The sequence below is a fragment of the Capricornis sumatraensis genome, chromosome 2 (assembly GCF_032405125.1).
Source record: "Capricornis sumatraensis isolate serow.1 chromosome 2, serow.2, whole genome shotgun sequence".
NCBI classification, from domain to species: domain Eukaryota; kingdom Metazoa; phylum Chordata; class Mammalia; order Artiodactyla; family Bovidae; genus Capricornis; species Capricornis sumatraensis.
Window position 1 is genome coordinate 91,113,673 of NC_091070.1, and position 25,267 is coordinate 91,138,939.

Below are 25,267 nucleotides of genomic sequence, written 5' to 3' on the forward strand. Positions count from 1 at the left end.
GCGGCTCGTCCGTGGACACAGTTCCCTAGCAGCCCATCTTGATCCGTCCGAATGCAGCCTGTGCAGCTGGACTTTTTCTAGTAAGATGAGATGGAGCAGGAGCGGCGTCCCAAGAGCACACAACCCCGGCCGGAGCCTGGCGCGGGTGGGTGAGCAGTGCAGCCTAGAGATAAGGGGCACCACAGACGCTTCTGGGAGCGCCCTGGAAACAAACCAACCGGCCAGCTCGCGGAGCCGGGGCAGCGTGTCGGCGGGCGCGGCGCCCCTGGGGTCCCGAGCCGCCGGTGGGCGGGCGGCCGGGGGGGGGGGCAGGGCGGGGCTGGCGCGGCTCACCGCCCTCCTCTGTCTCTCCGCAGGTGAGGCTGCGGCCGCGGAGCCGCGACATGGCAGCATGACAGCCCCGGAGCGCGCTGCCCGAGGACGCCGGCACGAGGGAGCCCCCGCCTGAGCCGCCTTCCCGCGCCCTCCCCGCTGCCGCGGCGCGGCTCGCTGCGCGTGCTCACCCCTGGGACGCCCGCCTCCCTCCGCCGTGAGCATCAATATGTGTCATGTCATTGTCACCTGTCGCTCGATGCTCTGGACCCTCCTGAGTATTGTGGTGGCGTTCGCCGAGCTCATCGCCTTCATGAGCGCAGACTGGCTGATCGGGAAAGCCAAGCCCCGCAGCGGCGCCGAGCCGGGCGAGCAGGGCGCGGGCACCCCGGAGCCCTACCACCCCACGCTGGGCATCTACGCCCGCTGCATCCGGAACCCCGGCGTGCAGCACCTCCCGCGCGAGACGCTGTGCGGGCCCTACGCTGAGAGCTTCGGCGAGATCGCCAGCGGCTTCTGGCAGGCCACCGCTATTTTCTTAGCCGTGGGCATCTTCATTCTGTGCACTGTGGCCCTGGTGTCTGTCTTCACCATGTGTGTGCAGAGCATCATGAAGAAAAGCATCTTCAACGTCTGTGGGCTGCTGCAAGGAATCGCAGGTAAGCGTGCGCGGAGGGGAGGGGCCCTGGGAGTGGCCCTAGGGTGCCACTGCATGTGGGCGGCGTGCCCACGGCTGACTCCTTTGCTGCGTGCGTCTTTAGGAGCGCGGTCTTCTCTCCGGGGCTAGGCAGCAGCCACGCGCTGCCCTCATCGCTCCCTTTGCCCTGTATCACTCCCCTAAAGCAAAGGCAAGGCTGTTTGTTCTCTGCTATCCCCTGCTCATCCTCTTAGCCTGTATCCCCTGGTTCTAGTTGCTGGGTTTTGTTTGAGAAAGCTGCCATGGGGCTTGGCTTTCCCAATCAGCCAGTCTGCGCGCATAAGGCAATGAGCTCTGCAAAACAAATGAGCTCCTACTTTTTGCTTTTCCCACTAAATTAAAAGCATGCTTTCTGCCCTTGGGCGTCCAGGGAGGAACTGCGGTGAAGGAAGCCTCCTGCAGTGGACTGTGTCCTGGGACCACTGCAAGGGAGGGCAGTCATTCCCAGGCAGTGAGCCGGGCGCTGCCACCCACCCCGCCCCCACCTCCCCCATCCCCGCCGCGGGATGATTTCAGCTTTGGGCGGGGAGGACGCCGGCTGAGAGGGAATTAGTATCCGCTGCTCTGTGTTTAATAACGGTTCTGGTTTAAACTGACTGTCTCCTGGAGCCTGACAGAATGTTCTGTGCACTGGGATCAGAAATGACAAACTAACTCTGCCACTTTCTGGGAGTTTCTCACTAATGAGCTTGTTAGAAGTGGGTGGAAAGAGAAGTGTGAGCGCCTTGCAGAGATCCCAGAGGGGAGGCTGTGAGCGCCCAGGAGACTCCCATGGCCACCAGCATTTTCAGACTGTCCCGTGCGGGGTTAAAAAGTGAATCTGGAACCAAGAGGGTTAGTCTATCCACACTCAAGGGACTTGTTCTGGGTGGCAGACACACGCACACACCCCACACACCAGAGTTTGAAGACATCCTCAGGAAGCAGAGGAATAGATTCTTGCTTTGATTCTCAAGGGGAAAATCCACTTTTTAAACACTGCAACCAAAGTATTTCTTAATCTGAAGTCTGACGGGAGAAACAGCAGGCCACCCCACCTGTCATTGAAGGGCTCATCCTGCAGCTGTGAGCCGGGGCTGCAGATGGTGCAGATAAGCACTGGGCCTGGCGTGAGGCCTGTGAAGAAGCAGACCCCAAGGAAGCAGCTCTCCCCTGCTTTATGGCAAACTCTTGAGCTCAGCAGGGCGGGCTTCCAAACAAACGGGTCCAACAACTGTTTTTCCCCAAACCCAGCTGATAAGGTGTTTTCCTTGCCCAGACCTTAGGAGCCCTGTGTGTGCATGTTGGGGAGAGGGTAGAGGGCCCGGAGGAATGACGGAGGACCTGCGCCACACTCCTGCTGCCTTTGTGCGGGGGATACACTCGTGACCGGTCTCAGGACCCCCATCTCTTTCTCTGCCAGGACCAGCCATACCATGGGAGACCCAGGCACTCACAGGCACTCAGGGAATTTGGGAGGCCAGGATTCTGATTTTCAGCCTTGCTAACTGACTTGCACTTTCACTCGAGATAAATGCACCCACTTCTCTGGATGTTGGCATTCCACTTCTTAAAGATCAAGAGATTGGAACATATGATCTGATCTTGGAGTTTTGCTTCTGTGAAACTCATTGTCCTCCTTTTGATTGACTTCTCAAATCTGACATTCATCCCCTTTGGCTTGGCGTTTCACCTTCCAAAAATGTTCAGTAAGCTCAGTTTCCATACTGGATCATCTTTTTCTTGTCAGAGAAATGTCCCTGCTTTATTCCCTGAGGCACACAGAGCCTCGGGTGTGTGTGTGTGTGTGTGTGTGTGTGTGTGTGTGTGTGTGTGTCTCTTAAAACTTTTGCTGAGGAGTGTTACCAAAGTGCTACCAAAGCTTTTTGAAAAGTCAAAATAAACAGGTAGATGAAGGGAAGCCAATTTACACAAATTATCAATCCTGTTGAAGAGTCCTCGTTGACCAGAGAGGAGTTGTTTCTGCTCAGTTTGCACGACTATGGTGTATTTGCTCATCTCCTGTGACTTCATGACTTTATTATGAGTTTTATCAGTATGCTGGTATGCACATACGACTTCTGGTTTGTCATCCCTAGGAATGTTTTTCATCCTGAGAAACTCACTGCCTTTCACCCAAGGGATAGCCATTTATAGTAGGGTGGGACATCTTGGGACGCACCGTAACAATCAGTCTTTTGCAATCAGTTTGCAGATTGTAGATATCCTTCAGTCTCAGAGACTGTTTACCTGCAGTTTTTAATAAGGTGTTGTTCCAGTGAACTTTAGTCTCTAAGAATGTGGATTACTCCACCAAGGCTTTGGTAGTCTTGTTTGCTATTTCACATAAATGGCAAGAGTGTTCATCTTGGCACAGAGATGAGTACATATTTTAGGTATTATTCATGCACTCCAATGAGTTATTCTTGACGTTTCTCTTTCTCTCCGTATCAGGCCTCTAGGAAGAAGGGCTGGGGAGAAGGGAGTACCAACCCAAGATACTGGTCTGCTGGCCACCTGTCTCGCAGGAGTCTTGAGTCTCTAAAAGCTTGCTCCTCATTTCTTTCACTCATGTTCCCCATGCACACATGAGGCATCTCAGAATGCCTGAAATTGCTAACAGTTGGCTGAAGGCAAAGATTCCTGTACAGTTAGGTCCTGCCTCTCTAGGGACCACTGGTCTAAGGCTAAGAAAAGGGGTTTCTCTTCACCACCCAGCCCAGCAGCACCCCTCTGAGAAGAAATCAAGGGAAAGATGAACCGAACGTTTGCTGGTCAGCCGGCTCCCTCGTGGTGGGCGGGGGCCACATCTGTTAGGGAGTTCCAGTGGGCTCTTTCTCCTCTAATAAGAGGTCCCCACCAGGCAGTGCAAGCCAACGTCAATGGCAGATGTGGCCCTTGAATCTGTGGCTCAGAGAGTTGCCCCCGAGTGTCTGAAGCAGCCCACTGGCTTTCTGTCCTCTTGGCCGGTCTGTAAGAGGATCTGGTCAGGCCCCGGCCTCAGCCAAGGACTTGCTACAGCTGTGAGCATCAGTCTCGCCTCTCCCTACATGCCCTCTCTCAACCCTGCATCTATTCAACATTGAAACCAATGGTGAGAGAGGAGGCTGGTGCCAGAGCAACCAAAGGATTCTTTAGAAATATACTCAGACTGTATTTGTTCTTACAACTTGCATTTTGGCAAAAAGGACATTTTTTTTTAATGTAACTGGGTGAAAAATTATATGCTATCATATATTAGGAGATCAAACCAGCCAATCCTAAAGGATATCAACCCTGAATATTCAGTGGGAGGACTGATGCTGAAGCTCCAATAATCTGGCCACCTGATGTGAAGAGCTGACTCACTGGAAAAGACCCTGATGCTAGGAAAGATTGAAGGCAGGAGGAAAAGGGGGTGGCAGAGGATGAGATGGCTGGATGGCATCACCGACTCAATGGACATGAGTTTGAGCAAACTCCGGGAGATAGTGAAGGACAGGGAAGCCTAGCGTGCTGCAGTCCATGGGGTCGCAAAGAGTCGGTCATGACTGAGCAACTGAACAACAATATATTCCTTTACTATGCCTAATCTTAAAGGCCAAAGGCTTGCAGAGATGTCACTGTTCAGAGTGTAACATAAGTCATCAAAATCTTAGTATTTTGATTTTAGAAGTTGGGTGTAAAAGAATATACCTCGGTGAAAAATCTCAAAATCTGAGTTACTTAAAAAAAGCTATTGACTATTAAGCTAATCCAGATGGCAGGATTTGCCCTTACGGCCTCACCTCGTGGTGGCACCCAGCCGACACTTCCAAAACGCTCATGCACAAATGCCCTCGCTGTTCAGAGTTTTCTCTCTGCAGCAGTTGGAACTCAAGCCTCTCCTGGCCCCAGATCAGCCCTGACCTCACCTTGAAGTGTCTGTGAAATGTTGACCAGTTTTCTCACTTGGAAAGTGGATTTAGCAGTAGAACCTATCTCAGGGTTGTTTTGAGGATTAAATTAGATCATATATGAGAGAGGCTTTTAAGCACAGTGTTTGGCACATGGTAAATAGTAAGTGGTAGCTACATGATGATTATAAAAGTATTTATGCTTTCTTGGCAGGTTTTTCGTATGTTTTTTTGTGTTCCTTAACAGTTGCTGCATTCTAAGAAATAGAGGTGTCTTTAGAATTGGCCTGGTTCTGTTGAAACCCAGTGTGACCGCATTGTCTCGAGTCATTCCCTGGCCCTTCATAGGCTGCCTCTATGGGGACTGAAGAGCCCAGAGCAGCCCTGTGACTCTCCCATCCCTCTGGTGTCCTCAGGCCGGTTTCTGAAAGCTGAATTGATAGGACAACACAGAACTTCCTCCTCTCACTCCTCTTCCCCTGACAAGAACATTCTCCCCATCCTTCCTTTCTGGAGGCAGCTTCTAGCCGTTGAGTCCTGGTTGCAGGAGGCTTCTCAGGCTCCCCTTGCAGGATAAATCACAGGCTGCCTGGTCTTCACTGGGTGAGGGCTCGCCTGGAACTTGGCAGAGCCACCAGCACACGTCAGTCCATAGCCCTCTGGGATTCATTACAAAAGCTGGGGAATCGGCCAGCAGGGTCGTTTTCGCCAGCTGCCTTCCTTAGGCTGTGACCTGGATGTGGTCCACAGCAAAAGCGTAGAATGCAAAGATGCAAGTTTTCCATGACCGCATCAAGCAGTGTGGGTTTGGAAATACACGTAGGGCCCTCTTAGCAGCCTGTGGAATCCCCAGTGACTCAGGTTTGGGACGGAGCCACGACGATGAGCTCAGGAGCGGGCCCGCTGGCCCCAGCCCGGGCTGTTCCCCTGGGGTGGCCACAAGGCGTGACTAGCGCAGGAGCTGCCGGCCGGGCTGCCTGCTGGCTTCGGGTTCCCTTCACAGACTCTGTGCCGCTTCATGTCTTGTTGGCTCTCCCGCTTTGCAGTCCCTGTAGCCCTCTGCCTGCACCCATTTCAGCCCAGCAGGATGGCTCCAGCAAGCTGCCCACCCGCCGGCTGGATGGATGGCTGTGGGACCGTGCACACAGGCATCGCTCCCTGCCGTGGGAGCTCCAGGCCTGCTGCGCGGGTTCAGTTTCCTTGGAGGTGAGCCGTGATTGAGGGGGAAGGAGGACAATGTGGAAAAAGATGGGAAAGGAGTAAAAGAAGAATCTCAGAAGACAAGCGGAGGGTTTTGTCTGTGCTGACTGGAGAGTGGCTTTGGCATAGTCCCGGCCGCGTGAGGAGGTCGGGGTTGTCATGTGAGATACGCCGTGATTGCTGTCTGGGGCTTGGCATTCTCACTGCAGTTTTTCACAGGGTGAAAGCTAACCTTAGCATCAGGAAGATAACCATAACTCAGCCTGACTGCAGCATCCATTCTGATGTATACCCTGCCCTACCTGTTCACTCCCGGTGACCAAGTCAGTCACTGGCGAGGAGAGAGATAAGAACAAGGGTTTGGGAAGCATGGGGAAGAGGGGAAGAGATCCCTGACTGTCTCAGAGCCACTTTTCACCTGCTTTTCTCCGAGAAGGTAGTGTGACCTTGACTGCCTGACTTCAAGACATCTTCACAGAAAAGGCAGGAGGGAAGTCAAGGGGGCACCCCCTGCTTCTCCTGAGAACGAGGCCCCAGTAGACCTGGCTGTCAGACGAGGCTCTGAATTGCTGGCTCTCCAGTCAGAATGCCTCCACCGGAAGTGGGGTCTAACCCTTCTATATCTGAGTCATTTTAAGAGGACCACATGTAATGATTCATCCACCTTGAGGAAAAGGCAGGCCAGAATTAAATTTCAATTCAAGGATCTTTTATTTAATGCCTGCTAAATACAAAGACCCCTAGACTCAGGTCTACAATTTCTTGAGTTTCTCTGCTCCCAAGCCATATTAGAGAGTCATTGCTTCAGAAGCTGAACCCTAGAAAAGCAAACAAAAAATATTATCACATATAAAGGGAAGAAAAGAGTTTCAGCTGTATCGTTAGAGGAAAAACTACTGCCTAAGAGCAAGTGGACCAAACAGGTATTAATTTGAAAAATCAGTTGGAAACGCTAGAAGAAAATCGCAAACTCTCTTAAAATTCAGATAGAATATGCAGTTGATACGCAAATGAAGTATTTTGCTATGGTAACCACTTAATTGTAGACAAATAATCTTGGGAGCCATGGTGATCTGTGTTCCAATTCCAGTAACAAATCATCACTTAAGTATGACTGAATATTTACACAGGTGGTTCAGGCACTGTTCTAAAAGCTTGATGCAACAGTGGGGGTGTTCTAAGTTCTGATGTCACTTCAGAAGTAGTCTGCATCTCCTCTGAAGACTTCTCTGTGCTCAAGCCCAGCACAGTTATGCGTTTGGATGTTGTATAGAGGCTTCCTGGTGGTTTTACTAATTAGCTCACAATCCACAATCTCTTTTTTTTTTTGTTCAAAGATAGCCCCTAGTACAGATGAAACCTAAACCACACACATTGAGAAACAAAGTCAGTATTAAAAACTTCAAACCAAAATACTTAGTGGTTATATGTGTTCAGAGTTTAGAGGCCAACATCAGGGCCGTAGTGTTGAAAAGATGGCACCTGCTTGGTTGCAGGGATTATTTAATATTATCTGGACCCCCAAAATCTTTAGTAGACAAGAAATTTAACTTACTGTCCTGAAAATTTCAGAGCTCAATAACTACATTTTTATAGTCTCTTGTATTCTGCTATAAACTGCATTTTATTTTTTGTGGCAGCTTATTTTAAGTTGTAAGTGTATTTTGGTTATAGTCAAATAGCAGCTCTTTCTAATCCTACATGTTGGATGAATAACTTATCAAGAAATATTTTATGAAGTTCTTCCAGTTGCACAGACACAGTTTAGGAAACACCTCACTTGGAATGCAAGGTAAAATATTATCACTAACTCATGGGAAGGAATAATCTCACTAAATTACTTTGCTGGGCTGCATTTTCAGTAAAAGTTAAGGCTTTAGAAACTACCAATGAAGTAATTTGCATAGAAGCGTGAATCATTGCTGAGGAAGGCTTAGGGAGGGAGAGGCTCAGTGTGGGAGAAACTCATCTTTCTAATGGGTTGTTTCACCACATATTCTAGGGGCATCTGACAACTCTTAATTGATGGTCATTAATTTTGAGTAATTATAGAAGAAACTTCCTCTGGGGGGCTTGGCTGCAAGGTCTTTGTATGACAGCTATGCTCTGATTGTCTTCCAGAGAATTCTCTTTATTGCTCTCTCATCCGTTCTCCAGCCCCCACACTGGAAGAATATTTTTCTTGCCAATTATAATTCCATGGAAGTGTTTTTAGTAGAAAACACGTGCCCTACTAGACTCCTGCAGGGAGATGGTGTAAGCATTAACAGAAGCTTTAAGTAAAAAATTACCGACACCCGATCCCTCACTTGTTCTCTCCTTCCCATCAGAAAATCTTGTTGGTTAAAAGCCTCTAATGTTATTGATCATATACTAAAATACCATGTAGGTATCATCTACTCTAAGACACTCGTTATCAGCTGAAAACCCTTTTCATTACCAGTGAACCCTCGGACCTCTTATTTCTGATCTGGCCTTCAGAGCAGAGTTTTTAAATGTCAAAGTTGGGTCCAGTCTAGTTTATCCATAAACCCTTGAAACTTTTCTTTTTTTAACCCTTGAAACTTTAAAATGAGATGCAGTGAAAACAGATTTATATTCTGAATGCCAAAGCGATGGAATTCAGAGCCTCTTTACACTCTACCTTTTTATTTGTGCAGTCAACAAACGGGCTTTTCAGAGAGGTGTCCCCATCCTAACTCAGACCTGCCTCTCTCTTTCTCAAACACACACACACACACCCCGCCCCCCTCCCCGCCCCCACCCCCCCCACCCCAGCAGACTCTCACTGCCTTGGAACAAATACCAGTCCACTCTGCTAAGGTTTTGTCAGTTAAAAAAAAGAAAAACAATGCACAGTGTGAGTTAAGTTTATTTGTGGTAAAATGAGGGCTATAGCCTGGGAGACAGCACCTCAGACAGCTCTGACGAACTGCTCCACGGAGGTAGGGGAGGGCCAGCATTCGTGATTTTGGTGAAGTGGGATGTATGTGGGCCAGCACACGTTTTTGCACAAGGTTGCTGCTAGTCTGGTGAAGGTTACCGCTAGTCATGAGGAACAGATGTCTCTGTTAGTGAATTTACTGCTTTTCTAGATAAGAGATACAGGAATTGGGGCCCATAAAATCTCCTGAAAATATCACAGAGTGCTTCGTTCCCAGTCTCCACCCTGAACTCCTGTCAGAGGGTGGTGACGGTTAGCAGCTGCAGTGGCTAGTGACTTCATCCTTGTAGAGTCAGATGGCAGGTGACAGTTTTTAGTTTCCACTAGTCATCAACAAAAACGAGAAAACTAAGGACAGTGTTGTAAGGTTTCATAGTGCTATATGAGTTCAACTTAAAGACCTGTCCTTTATTCTTAGGCTGCATCCTTTACCCTTTTTTGTTAAAATGCCCTTTTTCGTGAAATGATAGTAAGAGGAGATAGTGGTTTTTAGTGTCTTTATGTTCGCAACAGAAGAAATACTGACTCCCAGTCACTTTTATGGCTCTTGTGTTACTGTCCGAGGTCCTAAAGTGTGGGAACGACTCTTCTAGAATATGAGCAAGGAATGAGGCCTGCTGCATACACACGAGATGCTCAAAAACTGTTGTTCGCTGACAGAAACAGAGTCTGTTCTGTTTTCACTAATCTGTGCTAGAAACTATGAGTTTCTTGGGATTTTGAAAGAGTAAAGGTTGTGGTAAATGCTGCTAAGTCTCAATCCTAGCATGAACTCTGCCCTCCTAGACAGCTAGAGCATAAATAGTAATTAATGCAGTCATCATCCAAAGAACCAATAAGAATCATTTCAGAGCTGGCTGTCACTAAAACCAAGTTCTGTTTGGGCTTTATAGAATAAATTGTCATTTAAAAATTGAAAAACCTTAGTGGGCAACGTGATTTCAAAAGTAGAGATTCACCCAAGGGGGCATTCATGGGCAGAAGCTCTTGATTTGTGGGATGGCTAACGCTTTGTTGTGTTATACTGGTGTATGAATGCTGCTTGGAGAGCCCTGGCTCTGAATGGCCAAGAGGCACTTTGGTGTGGAGGACAGTGTCCGAGCACCTGGAGAAGTCATGCAGGCCGGGGTAGCATTGCTAACTTAGTGCTGGGGCTTGGGAGGCAAGGACCTGAGTTTTCCTTGGGTGGCAGACCCCGGGGGGCCCATCCTGGTGTCTGTAGTTGTCGTAAGCAAGATTTCATGAGAGTCTGATGCATTAGATTGAGAGCAGCACTCCCTGAATGCAGATGCTGGCAGAAAGCAGGTCTCTTGTTAACAGAGAATTAACTGAACCCGATGCGTGCAGGTAGTGCTGCAAGGGTTCAGGGTTAGGTGGTCAAGACAGAGCTCCTCAGCTCTGTTCCGTGAATTAAGAAGGGCTGCTTGGAGGAGGGGAGATGGTTAAACCCGCTTGCACGAGCAAGGATGTGATTTGGAGGCTGTCTGAGCATGCTCTTGGTGCTCGACTTTGTGTAATCAGCTACAAGTGTCTCCTGGAAGGTTCGTAGGACATGGTTTTCTGTGGATCATTTTGTGGATGGCATTAGTATCCTAGGTGGCTCCCAAGCACACAGACTCTAAGAGCAAAGACTGAAATGTAAGCAGGTTATACAGCTTACGTTTATACAGCTTACGTTTTCTCCCTCTCGTCTGATGGGTTCTGTGCTTTATTTCCGGTTTTCTGCTCGCACAGATTCTGCAGGAGGGCATCATAGCGAACACCGTGCTGCTTTGACCTTTTCATCGGTTTTCTTTCTAGAATTTTTTTTTTTTTTTTTTGGCCAATGACAGCCATTCCAAGGTGGCCTCTGTACTGCAGTAAGGAGGCTGATGACACTCAGATTGCAATGTAAGACAAGGCGTGGATGCACATCCTTTATCTGGTTGCCATCTTGCTGTAGGGTTGTCAGGTCAGCCTGCCTGACACTAGGCAAGCCTTCCCCTCCTCCTCATCCCTAGACAGCAGGCCTGTGGTGTTTCCACTTGATAAGCACTTGTCACGTGCTCCTGAATGTCTCACAGGTGTAAGCAAGCCGGCTTTTGAGGATTCAGCAACCTCCCGTCCTCAGTTGGACAGGGTTCGCAGTAAAGCAGCAGCCGAGGGTGATGGCTCCGGAGTGGGCCACGGAGCACTGCCGCCTGGATGTGAGTCCCAGCTCCACCACCGATCAGTGGTGTAACCTTCCCTACTCCCTCCGTGCCTTGCTTTCCTCATCTGTCAAATGATGAGGTTAACAGTACCCACCTTAGTTCCCTCAAGGACTGAATGAGCTGTATGTAAGGGGCTCGGCTGGTGCCTGGCACCTCGTGGTGCTTAGTGAGTGTTAACTGCTGCCATAGTCACTACGGTGGTAACACAGTTGCATAGCTTCCCTGGTGGCTCAGAGGGTAAAGCGTCTGCCTGCAATGCGGGAGACCTGGGTTCAATCCCTGGGTAGGGAAGATCCCCTGGAGAAGGAAATGGCAGCCCACTCTGGTACTCTTGCCTGGAAAATCCCATGGACAGAGAAGCCTGGTAGGCTACAGTCCCTGGGGTCGCAAAGAGTCGGGCACAACTGAGCGACTTCACTTTCTTTCATAGTTACTGTAACAATTATTCCAATCATTAAGGGGTTCTAATCACCTGTATAAACCTCCACCTTTCAAGTATCAGTTGCAAATGTGGAAAATAGAGGGAGGGTGTTTACAGCTTAAACTCCATGTCATCTTTGTTTGGAATCTACCATTTTTACCATAGCAGATCTTTCCAAAAGGTTCTTCCAAATATGAGAAGACTAGGAAGGAAATGGGAATCACAAATGACCTGTGAAGTCGGTCAGCAGCATAGTATGTGAAAGGGGCTGTGTCATAGGCACTGAGTGTGAGTTTGAAGTGGACGTGGAGACAGAAGCCAAGGAGCAGAATACACCCCTCCCTGCTCTCTGGTTTACAGTCCAGCGGGAGTTCATCTCAGCCAAAAGTATGTACTTGGAGGCATCCGAGAGACCTTGGAACCAGTGCTCCTCTTTTATGGGACAAATACATGTTATGTCACAGTAAGAGTCCTGGTTTTTCTTTCGGTGTCCAGGTAGTTAGTTGGTAACCATTTCCTTGTTTTTATTTAAACATTTTACCCACGAAATTGAGCTGCCGCTCTTACAGCAGAGTGTAAGGGGCCTAGTTCAGCCTTGCCTCGGCAACTGTGGAGGCGTGACTACAGGGAGTGTGCAGAGTCCTTGCACATGGGGAGCAGGCCCTTTCAGGCGGCCCTCTCTGGGAAGGGAAGGGCTAGATGGCAAGCTCGGTGGGTGGGCAGCCGGGTGGGCTGACGGTGCCTTCCTCCAAGCAGTCTTGGTACCGGACAGTGTGCCCTGGGGTGTGATGCAAGTGAAAAGATCCCCAGCTAACAACAGTGGGTGACTTTCCAGTAGCTATTAGTGACTGCCAAAATGACTTCCAGCTGTCAGCATGGAAGACGACTTTGGAAAAAATGAAAATGCAGGCAGAAAGGAGAGGTAAGCGCACAGATCAAGGTTAGCTGTTAACTAGCAGACCTAGGGCTGTCGCGTGTCACTCCAACGTCAACTGTTGGACCGCATGATGGTCCCGGACTTAGAGTTACGTAAGCACGTGTGTTATCCCTCGCAGGGGCAGGGCATCATCTCTCCTCCCTTGCCCCACTGGCCCCCTCCATCGGAGGCTGATCTGCGACACTGCCCTCAGGGCCGGGGGGGTGTCCCATCTGCGACACTGCCCTCAGGGCCGGGGGGGTGTCCCATCTGCGACACTGCCCTCAGGGCCGGGGGGGGTGTCCCATCTGCGGCACTGCCCTCAGGGCCGGGGGGGTGTCCCATCTGCGGCACTGCCCTCAGGGCCGGGGGGGTGTCCCATCTGCGACACTGCCCTCAGGGCCGGGGGGGTGTCCCATCTGCGACACTGCCCTCAGGGCCGGGGGGGGGGTGTCCCATCTGCGGCACTGCCCTCAGGGCCGGGGGGGTGTCCCATCTGCGGCACTGCCCTCAGGGCCGGGGGGGTGTCCCATCTGCGGCACTGCCCTCAGGGCCAGGGGGGTGTTCCTGGGCCGTGGGCAGGTCCCCCTCCCTGCCTTCGGTGCCAGCACTTTCTGTTGGCCTCTCCACTCCCCGGGCTCGTGCTGCGCGCTCCACGCCCTCATCTCCCCTCACCCGCACCGCCACCTGCCATCTCGCCGGACTTCTCCAGGTTCACCCCTGCGCTGCTCCTCTGCTCCCTGCTGGCCCCCCGGGCAGTGCCCACGTCAGCCTCAGCGCACCTTTACAGGTGTCGTGGCTGCAGCCAAGCATAGTTGGAAACAGTTTCGGAGTCTTGAGGCTAAATGATCTCTAGATTAATGAAGACTCATCACACTTAATTGACTTAATGCTTTTTTTTTTCATGTGATCTCCCAACAGAGATCTATTTTTTGTAGCCGGAAAGGAGATTTTCAACACTTGCAGTCTCATGATTTGGTCCCTTCACGTGTTTCATTAGTAAATGTGGCTGGTGTGCTGTTAGCCAGAATTGCCAACCCCTAGGATTCATGTTATTGAATGAAGCTTTTCCTGCAACCATTTTAAAAGCTTGGCAAGAACTTAAAATGGCTTCATTTTAAAATGCAACAAATCTACATCACAGCACTCTATCTTTTCATTCATCCAACAAATATTTACTGAATGCCTATTACATGTCAGACATTGCTCCAGGCAGTTGGGACACATAAAGAATAAACTGCACAAAGTTCTCTGTCCTCCTGGGCTTTACATTCAAGCTGGTGGCGACAGACAACAAACCAAATAATTATATAGTACGTTAAAAAGTGACGGGTGCTATGGAAGCAACGAACAAAAAGCCAGGGCAAGACAGGCTGGGTGTGCTGGGGTGAAGGGGGGCGGGTAAACTGCAGTATTAAATAGGGTCTCAGGGCAGGATTCAGTGAGAAGAGATTCAACCCAAGACCTTTAAGAAGATGCAGGAGTTAGCTATATGGGCAGTCAAGAAGTGCTCTCCCGGCCAAGGAACAGCTAGAATGGAGGCCAGTGGGCTCTGCCAGTGGAGGAAAGTGGGCTCAAGGAGAAGGGCTGGTGTCAGAGATGATTTGAAGATTTTTGACCTGAGCAGCTCTGGAATGGGACTCCCGTTGACTGAGATGAAGCCCATGGGACAGAGACCGGGTTTTGAAGTGGGGAGCAGGAATCAGGAGTTAGGTTTGGACATAGTTTTCAAGCACCGTGTTAGCATCCAAGTGGGCATCAAGCGGGCAGTTGGATATGCAACTCTGGAGTTAACGTTAAGATCAGGGCTCAGGAGATGGCAGCCCAGAGGCGGTACCTAAAGCTGTGGGATCGAGTGTGATCAACAAGGAGAATGTAGACGACAGAAGACTGGGCCTTGGGCCCTCCAGTGTTCAGAGATGGGAAAGGTGAGGAGGAACCGAGACGGGGCAGTCAGCAGGCCTGCCCACCTTGGGTTTCCTTTAATCCAGTGTTGTCAGAACTTGTGGACTGAAGCTGTCACCCCCAATAAGCATGGAATGCTCTCTGAGCTGTGTCTCAGAGTGGGGCTGGGATGCCGGGAGTCAGTCATTCTCCTGTCTGATTCATCTTGTTATAGAGATGCCGGCCTGGGCACGAGGTGAAGGGGCAGGGGCTGCCTCCTGGCAATGTGCCCAGTGAGAGAAGCTCGCTTAACAGACTGGCATTTAGTTAGAGTCACAGGGTAGACCTGGTAGGGATAAACATAACCAGGTGGAGTTTTGGGGTTTTTTTGAGCTATGTTGAATGGGAAATGAATGTTTGATAGTTAGATGGTTTCCTGCTAGGTTCTTAAATGAGTCAGTGGCTGTTTGAAAGCCAGAAATAAATTGAACTCTTGACCTCTGTTACCCAAGGTTAACTGTGACACACCCATCAGAGGTTTATGGCAAATGCAGAGATAACATTGTGGCAGAAATCCAGAAAGAGCCAGCCTTTCTGCCCTCAAGGGGCTCAGAGTCCTGCTAGGGCATTGCTCTGTCCCAGGGCTGAGAATAAAGCCTGCTACTTACTAGGCAGCTCAGTAAATTGAGTTGAATAAGTACACAAAAGTAACACAATGAAGAGCTGAAGAAGGGTGTGCAAGGGGCAGTGGGAACACAGAGAAGACCATTCTGGCAGGAAGTGGTGACAGATGTCACACAGGTAACATGAGAGCCAGGATGCGGGGTGGGGGTGGGTATTTCCAGGGGGATGAGTGCCCAAGGGGTCAGCATGAGTGACACCCCTTGTTTGGGGAGTGGGCACTCCCCAGGATGACCTAGTTGGAGCCCACATCTATTGAATGATGCTATGTCTGCTAGGCCCTGTCTGCTGTGAGCTCTCCAGAGATACTAGGTTATTTCAGAGCTTTAGAATGAACATGTTACAATCTAGTGGTGGCTGAGTGGGCATCCTTTCCTGGGGGCTTCTCCAGACTGCTGGTGGCAGTAACAGATGACCGTCTTTCCTTCCTGTCCTTAGAAATTTTTCTTCACGAACTGAGGTCTAGTCGGTCTTTTCTATTTGGTCTGGAAGCCTGTCTGAGGAGGAAGCAGGAATATGATGGCCAAAGGCGCACTTGCTATTCCGCACAATAACGAGCGCGTTAGTGCTGGTTCTCCCTGCCGGGCCAGGGAAGAGGGCCTCCTTCTAGACAGGCAGTGGGTGACCACAAAAGGCAGGCCGCCTGGAGTCTGTCCCTCGGCCAGCAGGTGTGAAAGGGGGTGGTGGTCCCGTGACAGAGCCGCGGGAGGGCTGGCACTGACACGGCAGGGAGACTGGGAGGCCACCGCACGGCCTTCCCCACGCTTCCCCCACAGGCTGTGGGCGGCGGCGCAGACTCGGCTGCCCCGTTCCAATAGCATCCCCTGCTCTTAACGCTGGAGGTGGCCATCTTCAGACCAAGTAAAACATTTTTATTTTATTGTATTCAGCAGCTCCTGGTCTTTCCAAAACTGGGGGCTTGGCAGGATTATGGAGGTTTCCCCCCCTACCTAAGGGATTTGATTAAAACTTATATTTGATAACATATTATTTGATTTCAGGGCAGCAGTAAGAAAATTCCCTAAGATATATAATTTTGTGGCTGGTGTACTCATAGTCAGTGCTGACTGTTGATCAGGAAGACTATGGCTTTACTTTTCCCAGCGTGCTTCATTCATTTTCTTTTTTAGCACCTTCTTTGTTTTAGGCACTGGAAACTCAGCCAGGAGACCCAGCTCCTACCCTCTCCCTTTCAGAGCTCATGAAGTCTAATTATTTAAGTTAAACCAGAGCCATGTGTGTATGTTGCCCACAGACTAAAAATTTCTCTGTAGCAGGCTAGAACTGCTGGGTATCCAGGTTGAGTCTGAAAGCTCCTTCCAGGTCAGGGAAACTATCACTAAAATGCCACAGGGACACGGTGGATGTTGCATTGTGGCTGCTGGTACCCATGACAGCCAGCATCTTATGCCGGGCTTCAGTAAACTGTCAGGGCTGTCTCTAACCTGGGCTGGGGTAGCATCTGTAAGGTAGTCCAAGTGACTGACCATCACTTCCGTTAATGTCTTTCTTCCCCAGATAAGGCTGAGTCACCCCCCAGTGACCCCACAGTGAGCACAGGCTGGCACCTTCTAGTCTTCCTGGCACAAGGAACTGAGAGGCTGTTAGAGAAAAGATGGGCTGCAAGGGGGAGGGTCTCTCTTCAGGTTGGGGAGAATCGTACCTACTTGGGTACCATCCCCCAAGTGGAACTGCTGCAGGGGATACCAGCTCTCTGAACTGCTAGGATGCCTGTAGCCGTGGGAGTTGTCTTGAGCAGTTGTCCAGCATCATCCTCGATGCCTTTCCTCCCCCTCCCAGCTGGGCCTGCTGCAGCTCAGCCAGGCCCCAGGAAGAGAGGCCAGTCAGAAGAAAAGCAGACGCCCACTGGCCTAGTCCCGTTTTCTCTGTCGCCCTCCAAACCCACGCACACACTGAAGGAAGGTGTGATGCAGTAAAAAGCAAGGGCATGGAAAGGCCCCAGAGACGGGCTGGCTTCACTGCAGGAGCTGCTGTTTCTTAATAAATACTTCCAAGGGGGAGAGACCAATTTCTGGCGTGGCTCTTTTGTGAAACTTAGTCCAGAGCACACCTCGCCGGGGGTCCCTGGGGCACTCCAGAGCGAGGATGAGGGGAGCCACGCCACATTTGCCGCAGACTTGGTGTATGTCTTACGGCGTGTCTTGCCTGTGGTCTGATGTGCGCATTCTGTCTCCGTAGCTGGTGTCATCAAGCCTGTTTGCACTCTGAGGCACATGTCTACGTCTAGCCCCTGGGGTTCACAGGCCTCGGACGGGCAGTGTGACAGGGGAAGCCAACCCACCAGGATTCTGCATCTCTTTTCCTGCTGGGGTGGTTCATGCTTGTTGACTGGCATCTGCCAGAGTTACGGTATTCTTTCTCCTCCAGGGCACTGTGGTTCAGAAAAACTACTGCAGAACAAGCTGCCCTGACATTAGTAACATTTTATTAAGAGTCTACTCTATGGCAGGCTTCCCTGGTGGTGCAGAGGTTAAAGCGTCTGCCTACAATGCAGGAGACCCAGGATCGATCCCTGGGTCGGGAAGATCCCCTGGAGAAGGAAATGGCAACCCACTCCAGTATTCTTGCCTGGAGAATCCCATGGATGGAGGAGCTTGGTGGGCTACAGTCCACAGGTCGCAAAGAGTCGGACACGACTGAGCAACTTCACTTCACTATGGAAGGCACTGTTCTGAACCCTGGCTTTCTAGTAGTAAATCAGATGTTCAAAAATCCCTGCCCTTGTGGAGCTTAGTTTAGAATGGAGATGGGTTAACAGTCAAAATAAGTTGAAATATCAGGTTGAGCCACATGAAACCACCATTTTTGTAGGTTAAAAAAAAAATTGACAAATAGTTTCATATGACTCAAGGTAATAGACTGTTACTAAGAAATGCTAAGGAAAACTACCGAAGCAGGGAACAGGGATAGCAAGTCAGGGGAAGGGAGGCGGTTGAAACTGAGTAGGTGGGACCTGAAGACAAGGAGGTGTCATCCGAGGGGAGCATGGCGAGAGCAAAGGCTGGAGCAGGCAGCGGGGGTGAGAGATGGGCGACAGAGAGCCGACACAGAGGACCGCAGGGCTGTGGAGTTTACTCAGAGCTGGGGAACCGTTACGGGCTTCTCGAGAATTTTACTCGGAGGCAAGAGAACCTGCTGGCCTGATGGCTGTGACTAGGGGACACTTGTTAGCGCCTGGGGACCGGTGCCCCAGGAGTAGTGGGGAGTCAGGACCTTGGGAAGTGAGAAGCCTATGTAGCCACCTGAATCACAAAGCTTTCTGGAATTCCTTTGGTAGAAGAGTCTTTTCCAAATACCTAGAGGGACGACAAACGTCTCTTCTCGCTCACCTGAAGGCCGGTGGTTTTCTCTCGCGCTCAGACAGTCGGTGTGTGTTCACGGCACTGATCATGCTCCGTTCGGCTCTGTCGTGTGCAAGGAGTAGAATCCTCGCAGCCAGGCCACCCAGGTGGGGACACACGTCGTGTGCACTGGGGGGCTCACAGATGTACCAGAGCCACTTCCTGTCATCCACCTGGGGGAAACTGCCCTGCGGGCTTATAATCAAGCTGAGGCTTTCAAAAGACTCTTAAGCATGGCACCCTTTTATGACAGTCTCCCTACTGCTCACAGATGGATTGGCCAATAGCAACCACAGGGTTTTGAGTAGGCCTGAAGCACTTGAGGAACCTCACCTGAGCTACCAGTAAGGGAACAGTTCAGGAGACGTACAGGGTAAATGTACTTTACTGTGCTGAAAAAAAAAGGGGTCCGATGAAATTAGAAGAAGAATTATTTATCTTAAAACTTCCCAGAAGGATGTGCAATAGCCACATGACTGTGCATCCTACAAAGAGTCAGACGCAACTGAACAAGCCAGAGCCCAGCACAGGGTAGCAGAGCTGCTAGGTGATGGCATATCCTGCTCGCCCTAGCCCCTTCATATTAACATGCGTTCATTTACTAACTGGACTTAAGCCACGTAATACAAATGATGAATGCAGTTAATAATTGGAGCCACAATTCAAATACACACACTGGCCTTTTCAACGAAAGAGCAGGTAATGCTCCCTTGCCCCCGCTGCATGCCTCTGCATCCTGATACAGGTCCCAGTGAGGGGGGACTCCTGTTCCCAAGGCAGTAACTCAGGACCTGAGGGAGGAGACTTCCCAGGTTCCCTGTGCCTGGGGTGAGGTTTCCTAGGGAACAAGGTGGGGATTAATCAGGATTTCTCATAGGCCTTAGAAATACAAAGGGCTTCCCTAGTGGCTCAGAGGTTAAAGCGTCTGCCTGCAATGCGGGAGACCTGGGTTGGATCCCTGGGTCGGGAAGATCCCCTGGAGAAGGAAATGGCAACCACTCCAGTATTCTTGCCTGGAGAATCCCATGGACAGAGGAGCCTGGTGGGCTACAGTCCACCGGGTCACAAAGAGTTGGACACGCTGAGCGACTTCACGTAGAGACACAGAAGAATTAGCTCAGTCATCCTACATTCCCCCAGCTGGGTTACATCTGTTCAGATGGAGAGTCCTTTATTCTTTCAAGGGTACTATTTTGTAGCCTGGCCTTTCCCCTGATTATTAAGTTAGTTGCTTGGTCACGTCCCCTTGGACGCCATGAGACCCCATGGACTGTAGCCCACCAGGTTCCTCTGTCCATGGGATTCTCCAGGCAAGAGTACTGGAATGGGTTGCCGTTTCCTTCTCCAGGTCAGTAAAGGTAGGGAAAGAGAATTGAAAGTCAAGCTTAAATTAGGAGGATACAACTGCTATTCCAGTGTATCTAAAACACAGGTCTTTTTGTCTATGAATTAATAATCTTGGTTATATAGATATCATTTGTCAAAGAAAACTGTCTTTTCTTGCTGCATATAGCACTGGCCAAAAAGTTTGTTTGGGTTTTCATACCATCGAACGGGAAAACACGAATGAGCTTTTTGGCCAACCCAACAGAATAAAGCCATCATCTTCTTGCAGCATCCTTTCTACCAAGAAAGTGTTGCTGGGTAAGCTTTGGGGTCCCTCAGTTTTCTTTGTCATCTTGGGGCCTGGACTTCCTTATAAACAGCTTCTGCTGTGTGAGGGGGAAGCAGGCAAGGCACCCTGCCCCACCGCGGCGCCGGGCTGGCAGGGAAGGTGACTCTTGGCTGCACAGTGAGCTTGGTAAAGCTGCAGGGATAGGAAAATAGTGGCCCTTTAGTGTGTCAGTGTGGTGGGAGCAGCAGAATGCAAACAGAGCTTCTTAGTGTCTGCTCAAGCTGCACTTACGTAAAAGCAATCAGACAAAAAATTCTCATCAAGTTTGCATGTGGTTTCAGAATGTCTATGTAAATATAGAAATCACTGTCCTAGGTATGAGGTTGGTTGCTGGTGAATGCCAGCAAACTGACCCCTCATGGGCTTATCTTTAAAGCATGACACCCAAGTTAAGGTCTGGTCTCTTGCATTTAACTCTTGTTCTCTGTGAATTCTCTTAGAATTCACACATTTTCTGCCTGAAGCCAGACAGTAAACATTTCAGATTTTTGCAGGCCACAGGGCCTATGCCGTCCCCCTCACTGTGCTGTCCCTGCACCGCCACGGGCAGTCCATAAACGCACAGGCATAGCTGTGTGCCAGTAAAACTTTACTTATAAAACAAGGCCCCGCTTGACCTTAGTTTGCCAACCTCTGCCTTACGGCAAGACAAGCCCTATGAGAGAAAGCAGTAACAGAGTCACCTGCTTTCCTAGAAGAGAAATTACTAGTGGGTTCACATTCTGACATGTACATACGAGGCTAAAGTGAAAGTCACTTATCATGTCCGACTCTCTTTGCGACTGCATGGACTACACAGTCCATGGAATTCTCCAGGCCAGAATACTGGATCTTTCCAACCCAGGGATCGAACCCAGGTCTCCAGCCTTGCAGGTGGATTTTTTACTAGCTTCCATAAAGGAAGCCCCGGGGCTAAAAGTATTCCCAATAAAGTGACTGTCTTGGTCAGGCCAGGTGAGTTGCACAGAACAGTACTGACACTCGCTGAGTCTGGCCCTCGAAGCAGACTCAGTATCGTTCCGCTACTGCAGCCCAGACCCCACAGCCCAGAGCGGGCACATCAAATAACCATCACACAGACAGTGCCGCCACTCACTCGCCACGGGGTTTTCATCTGTTCTCTCTTCTGCCCTGCAGGCCTCTTCCTCATCCTGGGCTTGATTCTCTACCCCGCTGGCTGGGGCTGTCAGAAGGCCATAGGCTACTGCGGACACTACGCGTCGGCCTACAAACCCGGAGACTGCTCGCTGGGCTGGGCCTTCTATACCGCCATCGGGGGCACGGTGCTCACCTTCATCTGCGCTGTCTTCTCTGCCCAAGCGGAGATCGCCACCTCCAGTGACAAAGTACAGGAAGAAATCGAAGAGGGGAAGAACCTCATCTGCCTCCTTTAGTTTGGAAGAGACATCAACGCCGTTTTCTTGCTCGCTGTAACCTTGTGAAACACTTCACTTCTGGTTCCGTCATTTGGGTCAAGTGAAGAACTAGCCTTTACCTACCGAAGCCACATTCCACAGCCTCCCAGGACCGACGGCAGGCCGCGTCCAGCCACGCCGAGCACTGCGCGTGAGGGCCACAGTGCAAACTGTAAGAGATGGAACGAGGAAACCGCACACAAGCCCTGGCGTGGAGTTGCGTTCCGTCGGACCCCATCTCCCCACCAAAGCTCAATGAAGGATGATGATCGGAACCAGGAAAGCAACAGGTCTCTGGTGACAGAAGAGGCCGCAGGCCAGGTCTGTGGGCGGTTTTAGACGTGTTCCTGCACAGGCTGCACGCCTGCGGGCATCTCTGCCTCAGAGTGAGGCTGGGGGTCGGGGGGCTTTGTTTCCTCTGGTTCCTTCACACTGTCTCCTCTGAGGTCCACAGTGAAGACCGTACATTTACCGGGGACATGACGTGTGCTACAGGGCACACACCAAGACACTGCCTCTTGCTTAGCTGACCTCAGCAGTCAGCAGGGACAGTGTGGAATTCTACTGCGGGACTTACTCTAGGCTGAACTGTCACTCTGAGAGTCTAGAAATTTGAGGAGAGAAAGGATGAGGACCTGTCCGACCATGAGAATAAAAGCACAGACAGAATCCCATTAGTAGAGCCAGTCACTCCACTTCCCAGGCGTAGCATCAGTACTGGCCCAGTCTCCTCTGCCACCAGAAATCCTGTGTCGTTCCCCAAGGGCTAGGACTGCGCTTTGACTGCCGGGGGAAACCTCACTGTTTCCTCCTTCCAGGGACCCAGGTCTCCAGGCTGCTGCGGCTCACTCAGAGTGTGTGTCCGAATCTCAGCCCTTGCGGCTAGACCTTTCCCCGCCGTGCAGTAACCAAGCAGCACTCAGCTGTGTTCCCGCCCCCGGCAGCAGCAGATGACAAGGAGCTGGTCACAGGAGTTACGCTTCTCTAGTTCCTGGTGTGGGTCCTGGACGCAGACTCAGATAACATTAAATTGCTCTAACCGGTGAGTTTACAGCAAAGGCTTCATTCTCAGGAAAGCATGGAGTAGAAGGTTCATGCAAAAATGAGAGCTCAACCAAGCTCCTAGCACCTGCCTACAACTGTTTACAGAAAGAATGAAACACCACTATTAAAAAGGATCCAGGGGCTTTTAATCTAGTTTCTATAAGTCACCAATATAACTGATTCAGGAAAATGGTATTAGCCATCACTTCAGCCTTACCCTGGAATGATCAAAGGGGCCGAAAGGAACCTAGTCGGGTATCACCCTGAACTTCAAAACTGCAGGATGCTACAGAAGCACTTCCTTACAACTTAAGCAAATGGGATGGATCTACCAAATTTCTGGAAGGATTAAAAGTATGGGTCTCTTTAGGCTTATGAATCTGCTTACTTGAGGGCTTGCTTTGTTTTGAAAATTTAACAAATAACTAATGAACCTTGTTTGGGTGAGGTAGTGTGTGCTAAGTGCCACCAGGCATAGAAGAATCCTGATTCAGATCTTAAACCCGTGCCCTGAGTGAATCATCTTAAAGCTGTGTGAGTCTGAAAACCATGCCTTGCTGCAGAATGAGTAATTGCTTTATATTAACACATAGATGGGATGGAGAACTAAAGGTTTATTCCAGGCTGGCCATCGGCCTGTTCCAGAAACCATCTTATCTCACAGATTATGACCTAAAGGGCAGGAGAGTATGGGTGGGGAACCAGCCTTGAATGAGTTCACCACTCTTAGACCAAAACTCAGAATAAGCAAAGTATACATCTGTGACTCTTTTGAAAAGCAAAGGGGTAAATATGTGTGCTCACGGCAGCCTGCCATCCGGACTCGGGAAACAAGACCTGTGTCTGACATCACACAAAAGTAGGTGATGGTGGCCACCGAACAGGGCTCCTGTCCCTGTCGGATAGGGACGCACAAAGTCCTGATACCAGCATACTTATCCCTTTTTAACACTAGGAAATTAATTTTTTTAAAAAATTGCAAAAATAAAGTTCCCTCCACCAGGCAAATAATCTTGATTAAAAATAATACACATTTTTTCCCACAAGATTCACTTTTCCTTCTATACAACATAGAGAATCTATGTTATAATGCTGAGTTTACACTCTCACTCTCCTCTCAGAAGAGTCATAAGCCTAGAGGATCCCCTGAGCAGGTCCATCATCTTTACTGCCCTATTGCTTTTCCACTAAGGTGGGGTGGAGATACATCCCTAGATCACTCTAATAACAAGTCATAAGTGAAAACGTGCCCACTCTTGGCCAGAAGAAAGTCAGCTGACAGTGTTTGTTTACTTCATTGGTCTGAATGTCGCAGAAGACAAAAACAGTACACGCACACATACACAAAACCCTGCACCACTAAAAACTGCTTCAAACACTGATTTGTCAGGCAGAGCACAGATGCAATCTCTCTAGCAGAGAAAGAGTGAACAGGTAAACGTGGGCCTTTTGAACCTGCAAGTCCCTTTAGCCAGGCTTCAGTTGGGATAAATGGAATATCAACATCTTGCTAGCCTAGATGAAAACTGCATGGCTGTTTAAAAACCACTGAATGGGAGGAATGTGTTAGATTGAAAACAATCAGACAATCGACCTACATCTATTTTTCTAATAAATTTCTATCAACCACATAATTGCCTCCATCTAAAAATCTAATATACCTGGACCATCACTACTACCAGAAAAAGTCGTATTTATTTTTTGCTGCATTTGTGCTTCAAGTTTTGTGATAGGGCTGGGCTTCTCAGTGAACTCCAAGAAGGCAGAAATGCTTGCTTTGGATTCTGTGGATTCTTTAAACCTGTGTGCTAATTCAACAATTTACATGAATTGTGTAAGCGTTTTTGTATACTTATCAAACATCTGTGGTGTAATGATCTTTGTTAAACATGTATTCTGTAAAGTGCCATAGTCCTTTTTTTTAAAATGTGTGTAGCATATTTAAAAAATATATATATATTATACATACACGAGTCTGTGAGAGATGTGCAATAACAAAGGTGTATGTATGTTCTGATTTTTTGGGAACTGGACAGGAGTCAGAACAGAGACTGTTTCTGTTTTGGCAAAGGAGAGTTAAAACATTTTGCCTTCATGGCCTAGTCATTAACCCAGAACAATTCTAATGCTACACAGACCTATGTGAAGAAAAGACTGGTATGAACTCATCTTTCCCTGGGCCTACATTAAAATAATCGTTAGAGGTATGTGAAAAGGTAAGCCAGCAAGCCAGGCCCAGGTGATGCTGGTCTGTCATGTGAAATGTGAAGCTGCCATGTTGCCTTTTCTCTTAGCGTGATAACTAGTAGCTGGTACATAATCACTAAGGAGCTATTTCTTAACCTGCTTTGATAGACCACGTTAATGCTAGACCACTATTTAAGGGCTAATTTCACACCTTCTTAGCCATAAGGGTCTGCTTAGAACAGACCTCTCTGTGCAATAACATATGGCCCCTGGAAATCCCAGGCCTGCATTTGTACTGGGGCAGCACAAGAAAGGCACAACTGGGATTTCTTCTGAGACTGTGGTGAAACGCCTTCCAAGGTTGGGGGGGGTCATGAGGTGCTCCGGAGGAACTTGGCACCACTTGATATTATTCAACAGCCACTTGAGCCAAATGTAAAACTGTGTTACCGCTGACGGACTCAATCAGAGCCTTCGAATTTC

At 49.6% G+C, this 25,267-nt stretch overlaps 1 protein-coding gene across 1 annotated transcript; it reads left to right on the top strand.

Annotated features, from left to right (window-relative positions):
• The first annotated feature begins 541 nt into the window (after positions 1–541).
• LHFPL2 (LHFPL tetraspan subfamily member 2) lies at positions 542–22,746 on the top strand. The gene is made up of 2 exons (XM_068964896.1): positions 542–971; positions 21,276–22,746. The coding sequence occupies exons 1-2, from the start codon at positions 542–544 to the stop codon at positions 21,530–21,532; spliced, it is 687 nt and encodes a 228-aa protein (XP_068820997.1). The 3' UTR covers positions 21,533–22,746.
• Positions 22,747–25,267: the final 2,521 nt, after the last annotated feature.